Source organism: Acartia tonsa, chromosome 8, assembly GCF_053477335.1.
Source record: "Acartia tonsa isolate MP-2025a chromosome 8, ASM5347733v1, whole genome shotgun sequence".
Classification (NCBI taxonomy): domain Eukaryota; kingdom Metazoa; phylum Arthropoda; class Copepoda; order Calanoida; family Acartiidae; genus Acartia; species Acartia tonsa.
In genome coordinates, this window is record NC_137267.1 from 38,111,010 (window position 1) to 38,121,040 (window position 10,031).

Below are 10,031 nucleotides of genomic sequence, written 5' to 3' on the forward strand. Positions count from 1 at the left end.
TTCCCCCTTTCTATGACTAAAACTGGCACGCATCTGACATATCAGTAACAAAAACTATTTTAAGGCTTGAAATTATGACGCATTGTTTGTTCGAGAGTCGAACCCATTACACCTTCATGACAACGAGAGGTTGCGCTACGTGTTTTAATATATAGTTAGCAATTTTACAAATGAAATAAAAATCACTAAACCTATGCAGGACAATTGCTGATATAACAAATCTAAGCCACAGAGTTGTACTAACGTAAGTAATAATCTATTAGAAGCAAATCTACTCTACTTTTCTTGATGGTTTTATTGGTATGACAGTTAACTACAGGAATCTGAAGGGATAAGGGACTGTGCCATTGAATTGTACTATAAATATCTATACATCCCCAAGATCAAATTTATTTATTGAAATGTTTGGACAGTTCTAAATTGGTTAGAACAGTTTTAGAGCCTATGAATAATAAAACCTTGTTATAAAACTGGGTACCAGTGTAATTTACAGTCCAATTCCCCTCCCCCCTCCCTAGATTATCTACATCTTTATAAGAGGAACAAAACTTAATAAAAAACTTTAAAGTATAAGCTATAGATTAAAGAAGGCCGAACAACGTTCAATGAAAACTTATTAAAGAAACAAAAGATTAATATTATGAATGTAATAATGTCCTGTATGCAATACTAGTAGTGTAGGCCCCTAAAGGCTCTTGGAGTACTCAAGGAAAAAGTAAAACCTCTAATTTCAATTTCAGCTTTAAAAAGTAAAAATGAGGAGCTTTACTTTAAAGGAGAACCCTATAGGCTCATCGGTTTGCGAGATCCTTTGCAGAAGACACATATATTGACACTTTGTTACTTTATGTTGTATTCAGAATCGCCTGTACACTAATGTTCCTGTTGGGCTTGACAATGACTACGAATGGAGGAATCTATATTCTCACATTGATGGACAATCATTCGGGTATGTAATTTAAAGAGTATCTCTGCTGCAAGCGTATGATAGTATTTGTGATGAGAAACCAACGGACATACTTTTTATGTGTGATCTTTTATTGGCGAAGCTTCTCTATAATTTGAATTGTACATCCGTCCTGTCAGGGGGAAATGTGAATTTCTAAACTGCTATTCGAGATGGATGGAATTCAAAATACCAATGAGCATCCAGAATATAATTTACTTTGTCCGTTAGTCATGCTACAAAAATACTAATATTAAAACATGTGTAAAATGTTTTTTTTTCTCAAAAATATATCTAAGGTGGATTCTTAAAAAAAATTGCCCCAATAATCGCTAAGTGGGGCAAAATTGTTTTCGTGAAAAATCCTCCAAAATCACATAAAAAAATCTACAAAAATTAAATAAAATCTTATGTTAATAACACTTCTATAATTTGTTTAATTTTTGTAGATTTTTAATGTTATTTTGGTGAATTTTTCACGAAAACAATATTGCCCCACTAAGCTATTAGTGGGGCAAATTTTTTTAAAGAATCCACCTCTGCTCTTTAAATCATTTTGTCCGTATTTCCATACACACTTTATTGTGCTTCGCCACCTATGAATGTTGCAATCCTTGTTTATAAAACTAAGCAAGATTTTTAAAAATCCAGGTACATTCCCGGCCCTGGTCACAGGTATGGTTGAAGTCCTGGTGGTCTCTTGGATTTATGGAGCCGAGGTATAGTTGTCTATAGTATAGTTCTTGTTTTTGTGGATTTTATTTGAAAGATTTTTAAAATTTTTATTTAATTTCTAAATATCTCGGGGAGATATATGAAACAAAATAAAAGACAATTAATGTCATAAAAAAACAAAACATTTTTTTATTTAAAAAGGACGAGGTTTGGTTTAATCGTTAATGTTATTTCTAATCAAAATCATGTAAAAGATTAATTAGTAAATACTTTCGATTAGAAATAATAAATTATTATTTATTGTTCATTGTCTTATTCCCTAGCTAAGAACCCTGGCTTAATCCTTATAATAAAGTAACAGTAATGTTTGTTTGTTTGTCTGTTTGTACCTAAGGATCTCGCTAACCACTGAACCGATCGGGTTCTCCTTAACAGGGTAGCTTCTCATAGGTCACGGCAAGGTTTATAATTATTTTAGGGGAGGGTACTCCCACCCTCCCCAGAGAAATTAATATTTAAAAAATTATGAAAAACGCCGCTCTGCGGACTTTTTTGCAATTAGCTATAAACAGAATTAACTGCATATAGCGGCGAAAAAAAATATTTTTGGTAAATAGCTTATTTTAAAATAAATTATAAAGAAACAATTTAACGTGTCCCTAGAGGCCTCTAGGGGCGTATCCGTTAGTCAGAGATAATGTACAAGTTGTTATTACCTAACCAATTATTACTTAAATATTGCATTAACCAAATGTTTCCTTAGAATTTCTATATTATTACTTTATTTATTTTTAGCGGTTCCTTGAGGACATTCGTCGCATGATTGGTTGGTGTAAATCAGACTGGTGGTATTCTGCTTACAGGCATTTGTACAATTAGATTTTTAAATTCATCTTAGATTGTAATCTCATATGCTTGCATGTATGGTAAGGAATGCCTTGCCCAATGTACAGGCGCAGCTTATTACCATTCACATACAATTAGAACATCCAGATAAAATAAATGATTGATTGTCGAATGAAAACCTAATACACTGGCTGTATAAAGGGAAAAGGTGACTCTGTTTTATCTATCTATCTAGAGTTTAAACTTTATTTATTTAAGACCAAAAAATCACGAAACTTCTTCTCCTTTAAATGTAACTTTGACTAAATCGAGGCATTCGACAAAAGAGTAATAAACTATAATTACACTTGTATTCAAAGTTCTTTTTGTTAGATATAAAACTATGGGTACACTATATAGGTTAAATTTTTATTGGTCGGTTGAAACTTTTCAACTAATAATTTTAATCTAAAGGAGGGGTGATTAGATTATAATCATTTTATCGCCTTATTCCTTAAGATCCTCATTCTATGACTATCACATATTTATTGTATGAACCCCCGTGATCAGACTGTACTGGAACATGATGTGGAGGATAGCTACACCAACTTTGCTATCTGCCATCCTTGTTGCCAGCGCTATTGACTTCAAACCATTGACGGTAAGTGGAACCTCCATTCATGAAAATATAAAAGAATTTTGAGGTTTTTTTACGGCTATATTTCAATTTGAATGGTAGAGGCACCCTCCCCCAAATTAGATATAAAACTTACTTGGACCTATGAGAAACTTGACAATCTATAATGAAGAACAGTATCGTTTCATCAGTTAGCGAGTACACAAAGAGAGATAGACAGACATCGTGTTACTTTTGAATAAGCATTACCATAGTAAAAATTTAGAATACACGATGGTTGAAGCAGCTACTCTGTAAATAACTTTATCTGTCCGTCCGTCAATCTATAATACTATTGGGGAAAATAGAATTTACTCAACTGCTTTTAAAGCTAGACATCTTATCTTTCTTGTCAACATTCCTATTGTTATGGAGCATATTTATGGATACTTTTTCTTTCATTCTTTTCTTATGACTACTGAACAATTGCTTGTTTGTCAATCCATAATTTTTTTGTGCTTCACTACTTATGGATGTTGTCATCCTTGTTTTTTATTTAGTATGGTGGTTACGAGTTCCCTTACTGGGCTGGATTAGTTGGATGGTTCATCTCGTTTGTCAGCATGGCCTGTATACCTCTGGTTTTTATGGCGATGGTAATAATCCCCCCCCCCTCTTATTTTTAAAACTAAGAGGGGTGTTTTTTTGTTTGTTTGTTAATTGATTTAGTGCACTATAGGTTAGGAAAATTATTTTAAAAATAAGAGAGCACCTCAATCATAAGTGAAAATATGTATTACAGATTTTTCAACCTTTTATCCCTATTTGAGCTGAGAAAGTAAGTGTGTCCATTCACGACCGATAAATGTCCGAAAGGAAATATTAAAATGAAAAAATTATAAAACTTTAATGTCAGTTTTTGTCAGCACAGACCTTCGGCCCCTTAGGGCTAACATCCGCGGAAAGCGGTCTATAATACGATGCAATAAATAACTATTATGTTTTAGGTATTTGAAGTGACCTGGAAGACCCCCTTTCCCAGTATTAGATTTAAAGGATTAAAAGACGCCTTGGCCCCCCTACCTGAATGGGGAAATCCAGAAAGAGAATTTTATCAAGTTGTCAATACAGAAGAATGTTAATATTTTTCTTAAAAGATATTTTAAACAATTTGAGATTTTCTTTATTAAAAATGTCCAACCGGAGGTAAATGAGCTAATTTTTAAAACATAGAAAAATCACTCGTTTTCTTATTTTAAATCATCTATAGTTGAATCTCTATATTTTTATTTGTTTCTCTTTAAAGCCAGTGTCAGTAAGAAAATAAAACTCTGTAGAATAGCATAAATGTAACTGACATCAAAAAAATTAAAAACTGCCCTTTGCTAACATTTCATATCTCTTTATACTCAAAATTTATATTAAACTTGATTCTTAAAAAGTGTGAATTTGTAAGAAAAAGTTCGATGATTTATTTTTATTATCTTGAAATCTATCTTTCACTTAAAAAAATCCTCTATTTTGTTGTATATATATTTACTATTGTTTATTCTAAAACTATGTTATTTTATTAAAATTTAAATATTGTTTAAATCTGTATAAAGTATTACTATTAATAAATGTTGATTTGAAAGTTTTTAAAATAAAGGTACTAAGAAAGAGAGGGAATGTCTGATTGAGCCAATAGGAGAATCGCATCGGAATTTACATTGGATCTCATTGGTTGAAATTGTGTACACATTTTGCTACAAAGGCATGTTTTTTTTCATTTCATACATACATAAAAGTCAGCTGTAAACAGTATATTTTCTTAGTAGAAAGCTTTGCGGAATCAGAATTAATTGCCCAAAAATTTCGTTTCAATTTGAAAGCTTAGTAACGAGGTGGATTCTTAAAAAAAAAGTTAGGCTGGCTACTCGCTGGTGAGGCAAAATTATTTTTGTGAAAAATCCTCCAAAATCGAATACAAAAATTTACAAAAATTAAGTAAAATCTTAAACGGTTATTAACATATGATTTTGTTTAATTTTTGTAGATTTTTAATGTGCTTTTGGATGATTTTTCACAAAAATAATTTTGCCTCACTATCGAGTAGCGAGTCTATAATTTCTTAAGAATCCACATCAGCTTGAGTCGAAAGTAAACAATATTTTTGTCTGCTAGAAATGTTCCTTCTTAGATTTGACGAAAAAAGGGTTCAGAATTTGCTTCTATTCTTCTATTTCTATTGTTTTTTAAAAAGTTTTTAAAAAAAGATTTGTGTTGATTGGCGTGCCGAATGGGGGTAAAAAACAGGCCCGTACAGGCGTAACTTGTGACCATGCACAGTTCCAGAAAATGGGCGAGCAATCAAAGGGTTGGTTATCTGACGGTCGTTTTATCAAATAATCATGATAAAAAGATTTGGTTCATTCAGAGATTCACCAAAATAAGATCTCGTGGTGTATTCCTTCCTCTATAAGAGGCAATTCCTATATTAACTACTAGTTGCCTCGCCTCTAGCCTCTAGAGGAGGACATGGGAGTCCTAAAACCATCCCCTGTCACTTATGAAGCTTTGCCGAAAAGCACAACCCATTCAGACCAGCACTTTCTAAGATTTTAAGCTTCAGACAAAAAAACCTTACTACTTTATATAATTGACGTTCTACTTTGTATAATAGATAAGAGCTATCCGCTACGTCGGGCCGACCCTTTCTATGGAAAAGCTTTGCTTTTAAAAATCATTATTATTATGCAAAGTGTTATACTACACAGATTTTGTCCAAAATATGCTTATATAATTATATTTTACTATAATATACTTTTAACAATTAACATATGATCTTCACTTTTGAGTTTTGGACTTTAATCTTTTACAGCAAGAAATCATGTACATCCATATAATAAAGTAACAGGGTGTTTGTCTGTCTGTTTGTATGTTTGTACCACAGGATCTCGCTAACTACTGAACCGATTTGCTTATCCCTTGCAGGGTAGCTTCTCTTAGGTCCTAGAAAGGTATCATTTTCTATGTGCAATTTCTCATGGGGGATGAGATATCGTCTTCCAAAACAGTTAAAAGCCTTACCTGGGACAGTAAGAACCTCCACTGTAAAGGAGAACCATATCGGTTCAGCAGTTAGTAGGATCCTTCGCTACAGACAAAAGAGCTTACTAATTTATATGCTTGGATTTAACAATACATGACTTAACCTTATCAAAATTTAAATTTAAGAATGAATATTTTTAAAAGCGAAGCTTTTCTATTATTACTAAAAGCGAAGCTTTTCTATAATTAGGGTCGGTCCGTCCGTTCGTACGTCCGTCCGTCCGTAACGGATAGCTTTTTTCGTTAATTTAGGCATGTTAGAATTGTCCTATCGATTTCAAATTTTGCATGGAGATTCCTTTGATAGTTAGGTACGATTTAGAAAACGTAGCAACTCTATGATCATCACCAAAATGTCCGTACGTCCATTTTTAACATGTTGATTTTTTTACTTTTTTAACAATAAATTTTTATGTGATCTAATCATCCGATTGATCTGATTTTTGGTATATTGATTCCTGGGACAACAAAGTATAATGTAATAAGCGAAGCAACTCTATAATCAAGTCCTAAAAATGTAAGTATGTCCATTAACATTATCCTGAATCAAGCAGTTTTTCAACAAATTTACTTACAATTTTGCTTTGACCCTTATACATTTATATTATGATTATTCAGTTCTGACACTAAACAAGTGTTAATGTCTGTTTGTCCTTCCGTTTCAGTGCTTCGTTTTTATGGATGTTGTCATCCTTGTTTAAATATATCGAATTGCCCTATTTATCCTCGCGTTCTAGGGACAGCTGACAACCCTGGGGTCTTTGACCTGAAAGGAACCTAGCTTAGTTGGACTCTTTTTAACCTTACTAAAAAGAGAATTATATAAACTTTTTCATAAACTTTAATCATAAGAAGTAGTTGATGCTAATTATTAAAATGACTCTAAATTATTAACAATACATATAAATTTTATTAATATTTATGAATAATTTTTCCAGTATGGCTTCGAAACCGAGTAATATCCACAGGATTAGAACTGGTTCTCAACCATACTGAAAATTAACGTATAGCATCGTATTACAGACAATTTATGACGAATACTAAAATAAAAAACGATTTGAATAGCCCGAACCTACAGCCCCTCAGTGCATCAAAACTGGTAATAATGTTGTAATTTTCATTTTTATATCCTCGGAGAGGTGTCTAATACGATGCGATAAATAACAATATCCTACATTATTTTCTTGTCATTTATTAATGATTAACCCTTACAAATCGGGAAGGGGGGGGGGGCAAAATTTAGTAATCATACGTCGGCAAGAGTTGGTTATATAAGGATATCTGGTCTGTGTCGGTCGTGGTGTCCGATCAAAGTCGGTTAGGTGGCACCAAAATTAGAAAAATTCTTAATAAATCTTAATTTCTAGAAATTTTCTACATTATGATTTTTGTGTATAAGATAGAAATTTTTTTTGGTAAATACTTATATATCAATGAACATCTGAGAAAAGTAGTGTTATGACCGTTCGACCGCTCCCTGACCAATTTTATGACCGATTTTTTGTCCGGCTTTTACTAAAGACATAAATCATGAATATCATGGCTTCTTTTACAGCTGTAGACCTACAATTTTTTAGGTGAATCCAGGAGCAAAAAGAAACTTCTATGAAAAAATGAGTGATGACCTTTTTTGACATATTTTCACATACCTGAAATTCTACATATGTATATATATATATTGTAGCCCATAGTATAGCTAAGCATAATTTTAAAGCGGTTAAAAAGCAGTTTGACGACCATGAATAAAAATATCTATTTTTTGTTATGAAAAATAAAATCTGGTAATCCTAGCTTTGAAATTGGCCGTTCTACAGATGTTTAAATATATAGTGCATCCACGAGTTGCATGGAAGTTGCATTGGTTTGAATTTCGGCTAAACACCGAATTGTAATTAAGACGTTAAATTGTTAGCTAGAGTAGGGAGAATGCCTTTCCTAAAACTACCCGTCGTGTAATCAAAAAGTGTGTTGCATGTTGGTTGTTGCTGGGTGTTGCATGTTGGGTGTTGCTGGGTGTTGCATGTTGGGTGTTGCTGGGTGTTGCATGTTGTGTGTTACTGGGTGTTGTGTGTTGCTGGGTGTTGCATGTTGGGTGTTGCTGGGTGTTGCATGTTGTGTGTTGTTGGGTGTTGCATGTTGGGTGTTACTGGGTGTTGCATGTTGTGTGTTGCTGGGTGTTGCATGTTGGGTGTTGCTGGGTGTTGCATGTTGGGTGTTGCTGGGTGTTGCATGTTGGGTGTTGCTGGGTGTTGCATGTTGGGTGTTGCTGGGTGTTGCATGTTGTGTGTTGCTGGGCGTTGCATGTTGGGTGTTGCATGTTGGGTGTTGCATGTTGTGTGTTGCTGGGTGTTGCATGTTGGTGTTGCTGAAAACACGAGATTGGCTCCCTTTAGCTATCCTTGGTTGTTGATGGGTAGTAATATGAAATATTTTCCAGATAAATAAAATAAACTACCCTTTCATATTTTTGAATGTTAATGTTAATATAAATAAATTAGTTAGGTATTTTATCTGTAGCTTAAGATTTCTATAACTTTTGAACCGATTGGGTTTTCAATTTTATGGAAGCTTCACATAGGTCCTGGGATAATTTTAGGCTCATTTGTATTTTAGATTCATTCAAGTCTTGAATCGGCTTTAGGCTATTTTTCTATCCTTACCTTCTAGTTGTTAGAGACGAAACCGCTAGTAGTACTATATATGTTTAAGGAACTCCCAAAGATTTGACAGGTGATGATTTATTTGAGAGGATATGTTCCTTATATTAAACATTTAAATTGCATTTAAAAAATCTTTAATTCTGCAAAAGACAATCTTATATAATTTTGCAGAAACACCAGGAATTGAGGGGACATTTAACTGGAAATTATTATGGTACCCATAGTTTTATATTTGGGCACATTTATTAAATCCTGATTGGTTGATTAAAACTAACATTTAACCAATTATTGTAATCTGTAGGTAAGGGGCGTCGTAGCTCAGTGGTAACGCACTGAGTTACGGTGATGAGAGTTCGAGTTCTAGTCCCCATGTGGCAACTCGAATTTCTCAGTTGAATACATTCACACAACTTCCCCTGGTTGTGTAAGAAGGGGATTATTGAGTAAGTTTGGATACTCAATAGTCACGTACATAATATCAGTACTACCCTTATCCCAAGCTCCTCTGCGGTGAGCGTCATTCATTACGGTGACTTAATTTGGGACACCTGCCATACTCGGCGAGGGTGAGGTAATAATGAGTAGCTCTCATGAGATAGCGGGTCAAGTCATAATGTGCTTGAACGTGGAGCTTGATAGCCCTAGTGGCCATACAAAAGTGTCTCAGCCTACTCCATGACTACTTAGGTCCAAACCCTAAGAAACTATGGCTAATCAATCAATCAATCAATCAATCTGTAAAAGGTATAATTTTGTTAATATTCATTAATTTGTAATGTACATCATTTATGCTTATTGCCTTATTCCTTATGTTCCCTGAGAAACATAGACACTATAAAAATCGCAGAAAAAAAACATGTGTATCATTTTTCAGGGAGGGAGGGGACATTGGGCTGTTTATTACACAAGTCCCCAAAGATTTATAATTACGTTTTCTTATTTTGAATATTGATTGGTTGCTTCATTAACTCTTTCGATACTCTCTCGATCAGTCCTTCCAATCTAAAGGCACTACCAAGCTGGACCCGTCTACCTTAGCCTTTAGAGCCATTCCCTCTCCCATTAAGTTGGGTGTCAAACTTTTCAACCACTAATAGTAATCTACAGGAGGGACAATCTTGTGTATCATTATTGAGGATGTACATAAATTTATCGGCCATTGTCTTATCCCTTTAGATCCCTGGTATTATTATTATCTGTTGCTAACTATTGTCTGGGT

The 10,031-nt window shown here is 33.7% G+C and overlaps 1 protein-coding gene across 1 annotated transcript in view; it reads left to right on the forward strand.

Annotated features, from left to right (window-relative positions):
- Nucleotides 1-4,709, forward strand: part of LOC145326892 (sodium- and chloride-dependent glycine transporter 2-like) — a 31,297-nt gene extending 26,588 nt beyond the window's left edge. The window contains exons 16-22 of the mRNA XM_080170333.1: nt 197-244; nt 861-949; nt 1,598-1,665; nt 2,417-2,484; nt 3,017-3,107; nt 3,623-3,718; nt 4,070-4,709. Of these exons, the coding sequence (XP_080026459.1) occupies nt 197-244; nt 861-949; nt 1,598-1,665; nt 2,417-2,484; nt 3,017-3,107; nt 3,623-3,718; nt 4,070-4,204 (595 nt within the window). The 3' untranslated portion in view covers nt 4,205-4,709. The remainder of the gene's footprint in view (nt 1-196; nt 245-860; nt 950-1,597; nt 1,666-2,416; nt 2,485-3,016; nt 3,108-3,622; nt 3,719-4,069) is intronic.
- Nucleotides 4,710-10,031: the final 5,322 nt, after the last annotated feature.